Source organism: Sarcophilus harrisii, chromosome 2 (assembly GCF_902635505.1).
Source record: "Sarcophilus harrisii chromosome 2, mSarHar1.11, whole genome shotgun sequence".
NCBI lineage: Eukaryota > Metazoa > Chordata > Mammalia > Dasyuromorphia > Dasyuridae > Sarcophilus > Sarcophilus harrisii.
In genome coordinates, this window is record NC_045427.1 from 317,784,412 (window position 1) to 317,801,573 (window position 17,162).

General features: G+C 35.8%; 1 protein-coding gene across 1 annotated transcript in view; it reads left to right on the forward strand.

The window, feature by feature from the left end:
* Positions 1–17,162, forward strand: part of MNAT1 (MNAT1 component of CDK activating kinase) — a 198,333-nt gene that overhangs the window by 31,412 nt on the left and 149,759 nt on the right. The window contains exon 2 of the mRNA XM_031949299.1: positions 5,158–5,329. Coding sequence (XP_031805159.1) covers positions 5,158–5,329 — 172 coding nt within the window. The remainder of the gene's footprint in view (positions 1–5,157; positions 5,330–17,162) is intronic.

Here is a 17,162-nt window from a genome sequence, read left to right on the forward strand (position 1 = left end):
AACCCCACAAGATGATCTTCCTGAGCCCTCTTAATACTAATATCTTCTCTCCAAAATTATTTCTGATTTATCCTATTTAGATCAGGTTTGTACATATTTGCATGTTGTCTTTCCCATTAGACTGTGAAGCCTTTTAGAACAGGGCTTCTTTTCATTTGTGACCCTGTTTTGCCTGAGAAATTTTTATGGGACCTCAGGTATAGAGATATATAAAATAGATATACAAATTAAACATTTACTGATGATAAATCACTTTGCAACTCCCTAATTCAGTTATGAGACCCCATAAGGGGTTGCAAACTACAGTTTAAGAGGCTGAGCTTTAGAATAGATCTGTTTTTTGCTTTTCTTTGTATCCCCTGAGCTTAGTGCAAACCTGGCATATATTTGTTTGTCCATTGTTTTTAAAAGGGGATCAATGAAGTCAAGTCTTGACTTGCTTGTGAACTTAATTTAGGTGAGGCAGTGTTGCATAAAAGTCATCAGCCTCACTCTCTCCTGACAGGTCAGAATGTCTAGTGATGAGCCAGGATGGTGGATTAAGCAATACTTGCTTTAGCATCCTTTGTGGCTGTTGGAACAGAAGTATTCTCATTTGCTTATTCCACCTGTGGAAGTCTTCACAAGCTTGAGAAAGATATCCCTCTAACTCACTGATTGTTTTGAGGCCTGTTGGCTGCCTTCAATTTGGTTTAATCCGACTTCAGAGATAGTATCTTGCCACTGTGTATGCTACACCTGGTTGTTTTTTTTTTTTACTCAATTGGTTAGTCTTTTTTTCTCCTTTCTTTTCTTTTTTTTTCTTTTTTTTTTTTTTAGCATGAGATCATTGGTATAATAATTTCAATCTGTTTTCTTTCCTTGATAATTTTTCTTATTTATATTTCTTGTGTTTCTGTTTTTTGGGATGCATTCGTTGTTTAAACTTTTTACATCAATAGCGTAAAAGGTGTTTTACATATTGAAAAATTACTTGTTTTCCCTCAGAAAGGCATAGGACTGCTTTTTCACCAAGTTCTATTATATTCTAGTTGTAATCTCTCTTTGAAGAAAAAATAAAACACAGTTAATATAGAAACTCTTAGTTGTTTGGGAATTACTTCTACAGTTATAATAACTTTATCTCAGGACATAGTTCACTTTGCCTTAAATCCCTGAAAGATGAAGAATACAAAGATTTTGCAAGGGATGAACTAGTGCCCTTCCTAAACAAATGAAATAAAAAATAAAAAAGATTTTCCTTTGTCTTGACAATGTTAAATTAAATAAAATCACTTTTGCCCTATTTGTCTTCATTCTGAACTTTTGTTACTCAGATATTTATTCCATAGGTCATTCTATTGACTGTATATATTTGAATAGTTAGCTGAGCTATTCAGTTTTCTTTTATTAATAGAGGAGTCAAAGGACTCTCCCATATCCTAAAAGGATTTGGTTTATATGTTTTTGTTAAAGGTTTACACAGAATTTTGAGTAAACCTTGTGAATAGGTATGTTACTTAGCTTCAGAAGATAGTGTAATGGAAAATAATGAGCAAGGAGTAAAAACTTGACTTTTTGATTGTTTTTTCACTTATGATATATGACAGTAGGGCTCATAGGAGACAGCAGTGATGTAATGAATAGCCACACACACCTGGTCGAATCCTGCCTCAAATAACATGCCTTCATTGAACCTCTCTGGACCTCAGTTTCTTTTGCTCTGAAATAGAATAATAATGAAAAACTTCAAAAGATTGTTGTAAGGATCAAATGAGATAATATATTTAAAGTGCTTTACAAACCTGAGGGCTTTATGTATTATTCATTATTATTATTATTATTATTTTCATAGGTTTAGAATTGGAAGAGACCTTAGAAATTATGCAGTCTATTCTTATTTTATAGTTGAGGAAACAGGCCAAAGGCAATTTGTTCAAGGGGCCATATATATAGTAAGTAGTACAGATTAACCGTATTTTCTCTGTCAAATTTCAAAGAATTGTTTTTAAGGATCAAAATGTGAAAGCACTTTGTAAGCTTAAAAGACGCACAATTTACAGTATCAATCCATCATCTTCTTTGTTTTCAATTAATAAATGCTTTTATAGATTGATCATTTATTTGACTTTTTAATCATTTTAGAATTTATTGGAAGCAGATACTTCTCTATAGAGAAGGGTGGGGAACCTTTTTTTCTGCCAAGGGCCATTTAGATATTTATAACATCATTTGCAAGCCATGCAAAATTATTAACTTGAACACAAGCAGTGGGAGGTTTTGTCTCCTGTAGTTGCCTATGCATGGCTAGATCAAGTGATTTTGCAGGTGGGTGTGTAATGCCCAAGAAACTGAGCAAGACAGAGATTAGAGACCTATTCAATAGTTTATTAAATGGAGAGAAATACTGGGATCAGTTGATCCCAGGTCTAGATGAGACTATCATCTTAAAGAGTCTAGCCCCAAGTATCAGGGGAGCAAGCCTTTTATGGAATAACAAGAACAATGACATGATGGAGGGACTTAGGTGGGGAATCACCTAATCGAGGGAGGTTACTGATATTCTAATGACATTAAGGAATGTCTATAAAACCTTTATCTCAACCATTAAGAGGGGATGGTTATAACCTAAGGCAGAATTAAGAAATATGACAATTGGAGGAACTGGTCACCCCATTAAAAGGGATCTTTGGCATAACATTCCCCCCTTTTTCTCTTGGAACTATTCAGATCTTTGAATTACCTTCCTCTAGAAGGCCTTAGCACTATAATTTGAACAACCCTATGTGAAGTAAATAAAAATCAAAATAAAGCTAGACCAAATGCAAGGACTTATGGCAAGGTCAAGTCTCTCTCTGATAACCCCAGAATTAATCAGCAATACACAAAGTTCCTTATTTCAATTATCCTCTGCAGTTGGTGAGTATATGGACAGTTGTGGTTATTTGTGCATGACTCGGCCTCTGCTTACGGAGAGCAGCAGGCTCAAGGCAGTTGTGTTGCCCATTCAGAGGGCCAGCTCCAGGGGAGGAGGGTGAGGCTTGGAGCGACTCCACCTGTCCTGCCCAGAGGAACAAACAGGGCTGCCACTAGAATACAGATTTCTGAGAAGATTATGCACAGTTAGACCAAGGCAGGCAAACCCCAAACTTTTAGAGGCCTCGATATCAACAAGGTCCTTTTAAGTACTCTGAAATACTAATTAAGGACCTAGGGTAACAGGAGTGGAGAAACAGCTAGAGAGACTGCCAGTTCCAAGACAGGTATCCAATTTCTGGTTGTTTCTAAAAAATAATCTCCCAAAACTGAGTCTGCCAGGGCAATTCCAACAGAATAAGGGATTTCCAAGTTAAAGCACAACCAGCAAATCGTAGTCTAGTAAATTTAAGCAAGGAGTAAAGGACTTCCAATTAAATCTGAACTAGCAAGATACCAGTTTTCCCAATTTCCTATTTCTTCTCCTCCCTTTTTTTTTTCTTTTGGAAAGGAATTATCAAATGACCATGCCACATATAAATCATACACGTATGCGTATACATAACAGATCAAACATAACAGCAATAGTTACACAAGTTTAACAATTTCCATTCCAAGTCTTAAACACAGCACAGTAATACAGTGAAAATTCTAACAAGTCGACCACTTTCCCACTCCCCCCATCAGTCCGAATTACATCAGGAAAAGTGGGCGTGCTGACAAACAAAGGTTGATCTAGGTCCCAGAAGCAAGTCAATATATCTGCAATTTGACCAAATCTAGAAATAAAAACAAATCTAACAAAGAAAAGTTAGAACAGTCTGAGATAGAAAGACCAGTCCACAAGGACTGCTACAAGATGTGGCCTCTCATTAGTTAAAAACCTTAAAAAAAACTTAAATATCCAGACACAATATCTAATAACCAATAGATGACCAGACCAAATACTTATTTGCTCAAGTATTTAGGATATAATGATTACCGATGACCAGATTGCAAGGTGGGGAGGGAAATCACTCCAGGCTAACTAGGTGCTCCTAAGTAGCAGCAGTGGGGGCTGAGTGTAAATCTTTACATAAGAAATCTACCCCAAGCAACATTTAAAGTAGCAGAAATCAGTGGGTGGGTGGGGGAATCCCATAAAACCTACATGTCCAGCAGAGCTGGATTTAAAGCATATAGTCCATTTCTATCTCATTTCAAATAATAAAACAACATAGTTTCTTTCTCTCCTTCTGGCCCCATGTGGCCATTATTCCCAATGGACTTCTCCTAAGGTCCAACTTGGCCATAGTTGAAACTTTCAGAAAAGTCCTTGTTACATACTTTAGGTAAAATTAGAGGCACATGACCTCTTTCAGGCAAGTTAACAGATCTTCTTTAACAAGCTATTGTTCCTTTAAGATCTTATACTTAAGGATAATCAATTCATTTCCCAAATTTAGAATCATCTTTAAATTCCTAATCAAATGTTTTCACCAGCTGGAGTTCAGTATTGAAATAACCAATTCCCAAATTTGATCATTGTTCTTAAATTTAAACAGAGCTCTTAAGTTACTGAAACAAACAAATTACAAACAATTTCACAAAAATCACATAGAACACAGAGCACAACTAGACTGTCTAATAACCTACAAAACATCAATCACACTTAGACTGCACAATTACAACATTCAGTAGGACACTAACATTAAAGCCAAACCAAATGGTGTTTTTAAAACCCCCAGTCTTTGTAGATAGCCCCCTGAGCATGCAAAAGCGGGAGGGGCCGGCATTACTCTAACACAGGATGACCCAAGCAGGGAAACTGAGTCCCGTTTTCAAATGTTAAACTTCCCACTCAATGAAAGAAGTGGGAGGACCTCTCTTAGAAATGCATTGAGATGCAAAGGACGGGCCTTTGTCTCTAGAAAAGGGTTGGACAGAAAGAGTTTCCTCAAGCAAAGTATCTGCTCCAGGAAAAGACTTTTGAGGCGGCAGAGTGTCTAGGTTGCAGACAAGTAAAAACTTAGTTTTCCAAATCTTTGCAGCCTCCCTCGTATCTCTTTTAGAGATAGAGCCGCAGAAATTCCTAAAGAATTGTGCCAGAGCTCCCAAGAGCTCCAAACAGCCACTGCAGTCTTGATGCCTGCAGTGTCCACCACAAGATAAGGAAAGAAAAAGTCTTTTACCTTGTCCAAAATTCCGTATTTCACACTCCAGTAGCTACCCCCGCGTCCAGTAGGCCACTCATCAACCAAGCAAATGGCACCCCCAAAAAGGGCATCCCAAGTGACAACCGTGTTCGGTTATTCACTAATCAACCAAACCAACCAGTAGCCCAAGAAAAGGGCACCCCAAAAGTGACAACCGTACAACCGTGCAACCGTGTCTGGTTAGTCCAGTTATTCACTAATCAACCAAATCAAACAAACAAAACAAGTCTTAAGACATAACCAGATGGTACCCCAAAAGGTACCCAGACAAACTTACTCTCCTGTGGCCGAAATGGGGTTGTCTACCATCAGGCTATTGTGGCTGGAAACTGCTCTCTTTCCCGGAGGCTCTGGAAAGAAATCCACAAGGGCCGGACCTCTCCAGGCCAAGAACTCAGATTCGCAGCCACCCTGCCCAAGGCAGAGACCGGAAAGTCTCATCTCTAATCTTGCTCATTTTCTAATTATCTCGCTGGGGGGCCTCCAAATGTAATGCAGAAGAAACTGAGCAAGACAGAGATTAGAGACCTATTCAATAGTTTATTAAATGGAGAGAAATACTGGGACCAGTTGATCCCAGGGCTAGATGAGACTATCATCTCAAAGAGTCTAGCCCTCAGTATTGGGGCAGGAAGTCTTTTATGGAATAACAAGAACAATGACATAATAGAGGGACCTAGGTGGGGATCACCTAATCGAGGGAGGTTATTGATATTCTAATGACATTAAGGAATGTCTATAAAATCTTTATCTCAACCATTCAGAGGGGATGGTTATAACCTAAGGCAGAATTAAGAAATAGGACAATTGGAGGAACTGGTCACCCCATTAAAAGGGAACTTTGGCATAACAGGTAGATGTTCTCTACCTCTGCTTTAGGGTGATACTGATATTAATATCATATTGCTATTACCAAGTCACAGTTTGAGTATTTTACTCACCTGCTTAAGAAACTTAACACTTTCCCTTTGCCTTTAGGGTAAAGCATGAATTTCTCTGGCATTTAAAAAGCTTCACAATTTAATGCCAATCTGTCTGGGGTCTGCAACTTTCTTTCTGTTCCCCATAAGCCATTATGGCTGGTGAAATGACCTAACTGAATTTTTCTTGGATTTTCCCTCTGGATCCTTTCTGATGTGTTTTCTATATCTGTTTGAAGGAGTTTTCTGGGTAATTGTTCTCTGTAGTTTTTTTTGCTACTCTTGACAAGGCTTTGCCTTCTCATATTGAAATTTAATATTGAAAATATTGAATTAATTTAATATTGAAATTTTAGTTGGACTATGGTACAACAGATCTTTTTATCTTGTATTTATCAAATTGATTTGTTAAACTCATATAAGAGGGAAGTAGTCTATCTCCTTTCATTATATAGTATAGCAAAGGTTTGATGTCCTTTTTCAGATATGTTATAAAGGGGACTCTTGTTCATATATGAATTGGATTAGATGACTGTGAAGGTCACTTCCAACTTTGTAGTTCTGTAATTTTGTAACTTTTTGAAGCACCTCCTTCCATTTTTGAATTACCATCATTGTTAGGGAAATTTTTCCTCATTTCAAATCTAAATGGTTTCTTTGTCATTTCCTCCTCCTACTTAACAGAAGTCTAATTCCACTTCCACATACTAGAAGATAAAGTCTTCTTTCTTTTTGCTAAACATCTTCATTTTTTCATCTGGTCCTCATCTGGTATATTATTGAGACCCTTCACAAACTAGTTTAATCAGTGGACACTGTAGTAATGTCCTTCCTAAAAAAATATTCAGAAAACTATACACACTGCTTTAGAAGGGAGTCCTCCCTGGTCTTGCAGCCTATGTAGAATTGACAATGTTATGTTCTAGTGAAAGGATAAGATATGTATTGGGATTAGTAAATACAAGGCAATTTGTGCAAATAACATTAATAACTGGGGAGTGGGGTGAGACTTAGGAAAAGTGGCATCTGAATTGAGCTTTGAAAAAAAATGAGGAATTTGATGGAGTATGGGAGTGCTGGTGTGGTAGAAGCTATGTGCAAATGCATAGAGATAAAATGGAATGCCACATTTGGGGAATAAATAATTTTCTGTGTTGGTTGGAATTTAAAGTGCTTAAGGGGGAATACTGGAAGTTAGGTTTGTTGGAGCCAGATTTTATGGGGTTTCAAATGCTAGACTGAAGAATTTACATTTTATCCTAAGAACATTAGGGATCTATTAGAATTTTTTGGCAAAAAAATGACATGGTGAAATCTCTGTTTTAGGGAGATTATTTTGCTGCTGTGTTTAAGATAGATTGGAGAAGGGATACTAGAAGCAAGATGACCGACCAGTCTGGTAGCTGTGGATGATGAAAACTTGAACTGGCATGGACTTGAACTATCATGGTGTGAATGGAGAGAAGGGGACAGAAAAGCTATTTTGGAGTTTCAGTAATTAATAACTGATTGGATACCAAGGTAAGAGAAGAATCAAGGATTGGCACTGAGTGTTTTGGAGGATTGTAGTATCCTGGATGGAAATAGAAAGGTTTGGAAGCCAGGCTTATGAGAGAAGCTAATGGATTTGAATTTAGATTTGCTGAGTTTGGGATTCTAAAAGACATCCATGGGTAGTAGTAGTAGTAGAAATCTAACAGGCAATAAGGTGGTGATGTTTTAATATTTTAGGAAACATCAAAGCTGTATATATTTTGGGATTATTTACGTAAGGATATTAATTAAACTATAAAGATGATGAGAAAAGATGTAGATGGAGAAAAGAACAGGACCCAGGACAGAGTCTTGGGAACACACTAAACTTCAGTGCCTGATGGACCAGCTGAAGAGACAAAAGATCAGGTTAGTTGGAGAGAAACCTGGAAGAAACCATAGAGAGTGTCAAGAGGGGTGGAGGTGATAATGTTCTCAGTTTGGTAGAACCACAAATGCCAGACCTCAGAATAAATAATCTGCAGTATGTGAAAGATATTGAATAGTTATTGGGAGCATTAGCTCATTAGTATGAAGTTGGTGGGGATACAATTTAGAGTTAATAATTTAACTACCTAATATTTATAGAATAACCAGGAGAAACTATTTCCTTATCTGTTGTCTTTCTCATTCATATCTGTTGATAATTACTAACTTGGAATGAAGTAAGAGAGAGAAAGAGAGAGAGAGAAAGATCATTGAAGAAATAGCTTCATAAAAACTCAAGCTTGCATTTTTTTATCCTTAGACCAACTTTTTTTAGGTCATTTTTACTTCCTTTTATCACAACTATCTTTTTTTGACATTTATTTTCTGTTATTTTAATATTAAACCCAAGTTTTAAAACTGAATGTCTTCAAATAACACAAAACATTTATCTGAAAGTCTTCCCAAGTAAAACTGAGAAAATCCTGGAACTCAATGGAAATTTTGATGGGTGTTTTTTTGCTTTTAGAGAAAACCATATATAAAAATTGCAAACAAAAATTGAGAATTGAGAAAGAAAAGGTATATTAATTTAAGGAAACATGAACAAGAACAGTTTAAAAACCTCAACAAAATAACTAAGCATATGAGTTCATGCCAAAGGAATAAAGAATTGTTCTAAAAATATAAAATGTAACCTGCCTCTAAGGCATATAATATGATATGTTTAGAGTATGGTAGAATTTTCAGAATATAGGTAACTGATATTATGAAGCTTATTTTTATTCATGTCAGTCAGCTAGTATTTGTTGAATGTGAACTATAGGCCTGGCACTATACTTAGCACTGGGAACAAAAGGAAAAGCCACAAAACAGTCCCTATTCTCAAGGAGCTCATAGTCTAATGGAGAAGACAATATGCAAACAAGTTACATACAAGGCTCTTTGAATTAGTCTCAGAGGGGCAGCACTAAAATAAAGGAAGAAAGGTTTCTTATACTATGTAGTACTTTATGTGAGACTTAAAGGAAGTCAGGGAAGCTAGGAACCAGAGATGAGAAGGAAGACCATTCCAGGAATGGGAGCAGACAATGAAAATACTCAGAATTGGGAGATGAATTGTTGAATGCAAGGAGCAACAAAGAGGTGTAAAAAGTATAGCACTCTTGTTTATAATGGATCTGGTCAGCAAGGTTTTATTACTTTTTTACTTAACCGTTTAACAGCATGTGAGTAGAAGGGAAGTTAGAGGATAATAAGAGTAATTTAAGGTTCAAGTTTGATAGAACAATATAAAATGTTAATGAAGTAAGGGATGAGAAGATGGTGTATTGTTGAACTCATTCAATGAAGGGTCATAGTAGTGTCAAGAACAGAATGTAGTAGAAGTAGGTAGGTAGTGCAGTAGATAGAGCACTGGCTCTGGAGTCAGAAGGACCTGAGTTCAGAACTACATCCCAGGCTAAAAACTCCTGTTTTAAAGATAGATATGGTAGGTTTATATATACTAACTCAGAAGTAGTCTACTTACAATGAACAGTTGAAGTTACTAGTATTTCCCCAACTTCTTTTAGTCATGACTGATGTGAAAAGTTTCTTGATTGAAGAAGACTGATGATGAAACATATTGCTGTCTTTTTATATAGAAAAATGTTAGGGCACAGGTATGCATATGCTGTAAGACATGTCATTGTACTTATTTGATTGGATTTATTTTACCAATTTGTTACAAGAGACAGTTCTAGTGGGGTGGGAAAGTGTCAGAAAACATTGTGAAAAAAATGCTTTTTCAAAAAAAGCTTCAATAAAATAGGGTGAAGGGAATGATTAGGAAGGGAATTAGATTGATTTTGCTTATCAGTTTCAAGGAACTTAAGTTGTATTATTAAATAGAAATAGGAGAGTTAAAGATTTTGAAACCATGTGGAAAATTCTTAACAATTGTCATAGTCACTGTATATATTATTCTTCTGATTGTGCTTCCAATTCCACACCAGTTCTTAAATTTTTTTCTGATATTTTTCTGCATTTCATATAGTCAATATTTTTATTGTACAGCAATATACCATTACATTCATATACCACTTCATCCATTAATTAGCTAATGGTCCCCTGCTCTGTTTCCAGTTCTTTGCTACCACAAAAAGTGCTGCTATAAATAAAGTGGGGCCTATTATTTCTATCTGAAATTCTTGGATCATATGCCCAACACTAGTATGTAATCCCAAGTCTACCAATAAATTAGTGCTGTCTTACACTTGGTTCAAAATATTTTAGTATTTTTTGCCATCTTTGCCAATTTGCAATGTGTAAGGATCAAATTCATGTGCAGACCTATTCAGTTTGTATTTTTCTTAATAGTGGTTTGGAAGATGGTTTTCATATGGTCATTTAAAGTTTTCAATTTTCTTGTGAAAACTGTTCCTATTTTTTAAAAGTTTTATTAATGCATTTTCTACTTTGCATTTGCTTTTGAACATACCCCCTGGATACCCAATGAAGTTTCTTGTATAACAAAGATTAAAGGAAAAAAGTTTAATAAAACTAGCAAAGACAGTGATTGTTTGACAACATATACGTTATTCTATAGTCAAAGGAGAGAGAGGTGAATTTTTGCCACAATAATGTGGCAATTATAATTATATAATGTTCAATTTTGTTTTATTGGTTTTTTTTTTGGGGGGGGGGGGTTACTAGGCTATTTTTTTCTGGTTCCATATGCTTCACTTCAAATAACCTAATGGGGCAGCTAGTTGGTGTAGTGGATAGAGCACCAACTCTGAAGTCAGGAGGACCTGAGTTCAAAAGTGACCTCAAACAGTTAACACTTCCTGGCTGTGTAGTTGCCTTAATCAAAAAAAACCCCAAAATCAAAACAATCAAAAAAGCTAATATAAAATTTTCCATGATTCTCTGAATTCTTAATATTCATTAATATTCCATTCAGTTTTATTTATTTGTCACAATTTTTTAGCCTTTCCTCATCTTTTCCCAAGTTTCTTGCCACTCCAGAAGATTCTGATATGGATATTTTGGTGAATATGGATTTGTTTTTTTTTTTTTTTTGCTATTGGCCTACTAAAAGTTTCTTATCTCTTTTCAGACTGCTACAATAGTTTCCTGATTGTTCTTTCTGCCTTAAATTGATGCCACTCCAGTATATTCTTCACATAACAGCTAAAATAGTTTTCCTAAAGCACTGGTCTAACCATGTCCCTTTCCAAATCAATATACTACACTTGCTTTCTATAACCTCTAAGATTACATATAAACTTCTCGTTTTGGTGTTCAGAATCTTTCCCAATATGCCCCCAATTTACCTTTCCATCTTTTTTGTGTATGCATTGTTTCTTCCATGTAGTCTGGAATGCAGTCATTTCCCCCTTTTATTTCTTATACTTATCCTCCATATTCTTGTTTCTGTGCCTTTGCACTAGTTATTCCTGATTCCTGGAATGTACTTTCCTTTTTCCTTTAATAATACAGTCTAGAATTTTGCTAGAAGAGAAGTCAAGTTCATCTAACAATAATTTAAAGCAGTGGTATCAAACCTTTCCCTTATTGAAAATAAAGATATTTGTATGTCTTCAGTCATGTAATTCATCTCCTAGCCTTCATAGTTTTTTTAGGGATTAGTGACAATTCAGAAGTCACGTCCTTAAGTTCCTTTAATACTTATCATCTGTAGTCCGTTTGGTCCAGTTTATTCATTGGTGTTCTTTTATCATCTGTCTATTCTGGGTTTCAGTTTTTTAAAACCATTTTTGATCTAGCCAAATAAGAATCAAGGAGTTTTGCATTCTCAATTAATTATCAATTAATATTTTACACATTGTCTCACCTGTTTAGAATATTGCTAACCATTTCTTTGATTTTCCTCTTTTCTCTAGCTTGGCTGGAAAAAACAAACAAATTCTACTTTATTATCCATTGTATTTATTGCCAGCTTTAGCTTGTTCCAAGCTTTATTATTCCTGATATTGTTCTTACATATGTAATCCTTTTTATAATCGTCATATATTCAAATATACTTCATTATATTTGAATGCACACACATACACACAATTTCCTCTCCCCCGCACTTCCTAGTTTGTTTGTTTCTTCTTTCTTTCTCTCTCTCTCTCTTTCTCTCTCTCTCTCTCTCTCTCTCTCTCTCTCTCTTTCTTTCTTTCTTTCTTTCTTTTTTTCTCTAATGCAACAGGGGTTAAGTGACTTGCCCAGGGTCACATAGCTAGGAAGTGTTAAGTGTCTGAAGCCAGATTTGAACCTAGGTCCTCCTTATTTCAGGGCTGATGTACCTCCTATTTTTTGTACATATATTTTAAAAATTGTTCTGTGTGAATGGCATCCACTCTTCTTCCTTATTGGTTATTATGAAATGAACTGCTACAGTTTATACATGTGGCCACAGAAAATATTTTTCCCTCATCACCCCCAATCCTGAATGATTACCATCATGTCCCTGCACAAACATTTGACAAAGGAAATGAGGCAGCAATGAATGGCACAATCCACTAGGGATTTCTTTAATATTTCTTGAAACACTTCATCTAAATCCTTCCAGACAATTGAGTTTCTATTCTTGTCTTTAAAGTCTCTGAGGAATGAAAGTTTTTGACTTCTTTAGTAAATTATTCCTAGGTTTCGACTAGCTCCACAGATTTCCTTTTTTCCTCCCAGACTATGAATTAGGTAGAATTATTCTATGTTTCAAAACTAGAAAATATCCAGGTTAATGGGCAAATGATTGAGAATTGTCAGGGTTAAGCTCCCTTCTGGACATAGAATAAAGTAACTGCAGAGTTGAAAGGCTCATCGTAGATCATCTTGTCCACCTATTTCATTTTTTAGCTGAGAAGACTGAAGTCCAGATATATTCATTATACACAATTTGTTGTAAACCTAAGACTAAAATACAGATTTAGTGATTATTCTAACCCTATTTCTATTACCACTAACTCTTTTATTTAATTTCATTTCAATTTATATTCCTGTCTCAGTTCTTTTCTGTCTCTAAATTGCCCTATATCCAGCTACCAAAGTGATGTTACTAAAGTATAGGCCCGAACATTTCACTCTTCTACTCAAAAAACTTCAGTGGCTCCCAGTTGCTTTGAGAATAAAATATAAATTATTCCATTGGACATTTAAAGCTCATTGTAATCTGGTTCCAACTGGTTTATGACACTAATTCCTTCATATACTTTGCATTGTATAGCTAATCCTATGTTTGTCATATAATGTACTCCATCTCTCTTCTTTGTGCCTTGGCACAAAACTCATTCCTGCATGGTATTGCGTTTTCATTTCTGTCATTCAGTTTTTGTAGCTTCTTTCAAAGTTTAGCTGAAATTCTTTATTTGTGAGACTTTTTTTTTTTTTTTTGAACCTTTTGGCTGCTTAGAATTTCTCCAAATTCTCCTCCTCTTCCCAAGCATTATCTTTAATTTATTTTGAATATATCTTGTATACATAGCTTACTACATAAGTTTCTTGAAGTATACCGTAGACTTATAGGAGCATAGCTAGAAAATCGGCAAAGACTTCAGAAATACCTAATCTGATCCAAGGCCCGCACACAATTTTCAGGGCCAGGCCCGAGTTAGGCCTGTTAGTTAAGTTAGTTAAGGAAACTAACTTAAAGGTCTCATAACAATGAACAAAAAAATTTACCTAGTAAGAACACTCCGCGAGAACAGCATCAGTTCATTTGGAAGTATCTCCCCTTCCATCCTCCCTTCCTACCCCCCAGTTCCCTAAAGGGGCATAGTTGGTCAGAAGAGTGCAGCTGATCAGTGTGTTGTATCTGTGATGAAGTGTAATGCCAAGATGATTGAATAAAATCAAAGGACCAAGACAGTGTGGGTATCTCTCTACCTCTCCTGGCCCTTCAGAAGCCCTACAGAAGACATCCCTCCTGTGTCTCTAGGGAGCTGGTTCAAGTAATGAATACTCTTAGGGAAGCTATTATGTGCACTCATCACTCATTCTTCACAAGGATACAAACCTCTTCCTCATTTGCTAACACAAAATCTAAGATAAGCCTATTTTAAAAGTTGACAGACTGATTGGTTCTGACCTGGACCTGGGAGCTTGACCCAAGGGGGTAAGATACCTCCTAACAATTTTCCTTTTTGGTTCCCTTTAATTTTCCTGGGAAGAAATTGAGCAGCCATCATGAAAACAAGAATACCTATTAACTGAGAGAAACAGAAGTGGTTTTTCTCCCTGGAATATATATAAATCACTTTGAGGGGGGCAGGGATCTTGAGGTCTACATGGCTTTATTCAGAGAATGAAGTAAGGAAGATTCATATAGGGCTATAGACCAGGATAATGTCTAAAATTAATTTTGTTCATATTGGCTAAGCACTATTTAAAGCTGTAGCTAAGAAACAACTGGACTGAAGAAACTTCTCTTTTCTTATAATTTTGTTTATTTATCCAGGATACAATGCCAGTAATTAGGGAATGATGACCAAACTGTTGTTTCAGCATCATGTGGTTGTGGCTATCATGTCTGAATTGATGGTAGAACAGTCTTTGCTATTCTTGTGAGAACATCAACCTGCTTATCTCTGATGGATTCTAACAAAAGTTCCACAAAAAAAACCTTTCTGTTGGGAATATATATCAGCAAAATATCTCCAATGGTACTGACTCCCAATATCTAGTATTGTTCCCTTGCCACCCCAGCTGAACTACTTAGCCATACTCATGACCATTTAAGAATCACTTAGGATAAAAATTTAAACATGTCTATTCAACTTTTGTAGTACTCCATATTCTGACCCCAACCTATTTTTTCTTTAATTTTTAATTTAATTTATTCCCATGAAACCTTGTAACAAGTTTGCATAGTCAAGTAAAATTAATTTCCACTTTGGCCATGTTGGAAAATTATGTATCTCAATAAGTACTCTGAATCCATAACCTTTCTATTAGGAGGTGGGTAGAAGGTTTCATTATGGAGCCTCTGGAATTGTGGCAAATCTATCTTTTCTTCCTTTTTTGGCTATTAGTATTACTCCTTCTAAACTCTGATCAAACAGAGTGAGTCTTCTCTTTTTTTCTCTTCCTTGATGCTCCATCTTCCATCTCCATGCCTTGGTAATACCTATCCCAAATGCCTAGAGTGTACTCCTTCCTTACTTTTGTTTGACATATGATCCTTTCATGATCCTCTCAGTTGCTATCAACTCCCTTCTAAACTACCTTCTATTTACTTAGTTTTTATAAGTTTGTGTTTGTTTATTTATTTTATATTTATGCTGTGTATATCTATGTACATAAACATATATGCATGCATATGTATGCATGTCTATAGTACATGTGTGTCTACCCCCCTTCCCTCATTTTTGTAATGCAAATTCATCTGAAATAATATTATTCAGTTCTATTTGTGTCCTCAGTACCTCACACAGTATCTGACTGATGAGGATTTTGTTCACTTTATACCACAAGATTTTCTTGCAGCTCAGCCCACTGGGAGGATTTATCAGGACCTCCATTCATCATTGTATTTATTCTCTGTTCCTGGATTGATCACTGCCACGTTCCAGTTGCAACAACCTTTTTGCAAGCAGTCCACATTCATTTCCCAGTATTCTTTCTCTGGGTGTAGCTGGTTTTATTCGTCACTGATAAACTGGAACTGAATTGGATCTTCTCATTGCTGAAGATATTCACTTCTATCAGAATTGATCCTCATATAGTATTATTATTGAAGTATATAATGATCTCCTGGTTCTGCTCATTTCACTCAGCATCAGTTCATCTAAGTCTTTCCAAGCCTCTCTATATTCATCTTGCTGGTCATTTCTTACAAAACAATAATATTCCATAATATTCATATGCCACAATTTATTCAGCCATTCTCCAATGAATGGGCATCCATTCAATTTCCAGTTTCTAGCCACTACAAAAAGGACTGCCGCAGACATTTTTGCACATGTGGGTCTCTTTTCCTTCTTTAATATCTCTTTTGGATATAAGCCCAGTAGTAACACTGCTGGATCAAAGGGTAAGAACAGTTTGATAACTTTTTGAGCATAGTTCCAAATTGCTCTCCAGAATGATTGGATCAGTTCACAATTCCACCAACAATGCACCAGTGTCCCAATTTTCCCACATCCCCTCCAACATTTGTCATTATCTTTTCCTGTCATCTTAGCCAATCTAACAGGTGTGTAGTGGTATCTCAGAGTTATCTTAATTTGCATAGAGGAGCTATCGGATAAGCCAACACACAATAGAATATCTTAAAAAAAGAAAGAAGGTTACATGGCTAAAACATCAGTTCAATAGCAACAGGACCCAAGAACTAGTAAGTAACTACTTAAAACAAGTTTTTGGGTTATTATTAACTTGACAAACATCAATAAATATGAACCTTTCCATATACACAGGAGGATAGGATAAGAGGATTGGACACAAAGTCACAAATTTTTCTTAGTACAGTTTGTATTAATAAACAATTCAGCATGTTAATTTTAAAGTCTCCTTGTTTGTGCCTCCTAGATTCCCCAGCTATTTTTTTTTAATAGATGGAATGGCAATTCTGGTAAGCTTGTGGCTCTAAAATGCTTAACAGTTGTTTAATAATGACCTGCCAAAGACTTTGCTCAGTTTGGTTAGTTCTTTGAATAGAGAGTTCAGAAACATGTATATCTCTCAGAGGGTCAACATGTCAAAACGGTGGTAGTGAATATCAATATCTTTAAGTATTGGGATTTCTTTTATATTTTACCCATTAAATTGTTAGAATGTAACTGCAGAAAAGGTAATAATAGATTACTGCTGGCTAGTCTCAGCAGTAACAATAGAAAAAAGGCATTGGTGAGGTCAGAAAGTCCATACCACTCACTGGGGTGTTGATTCCTCCATGTTATTGAAGTCAGCAAGTCCATAGTTACTAGTTTGATGACTTTTGATTTCCTGTATTCTATTTTAAGCTGCCAAATGCTATTTGCCTTCCTTACTAACTCCTGATTATACTGATATAAAAAAAGTGTTATTAGTTACAAAGTACTCTAGTTTCTTACTATCGTGTAGTATCACTAGTATCAACTACCAAGCAAATAATTTTCATTCTTTCTAAGACCCATTATCATTTGGTCTTATTGACATGGTG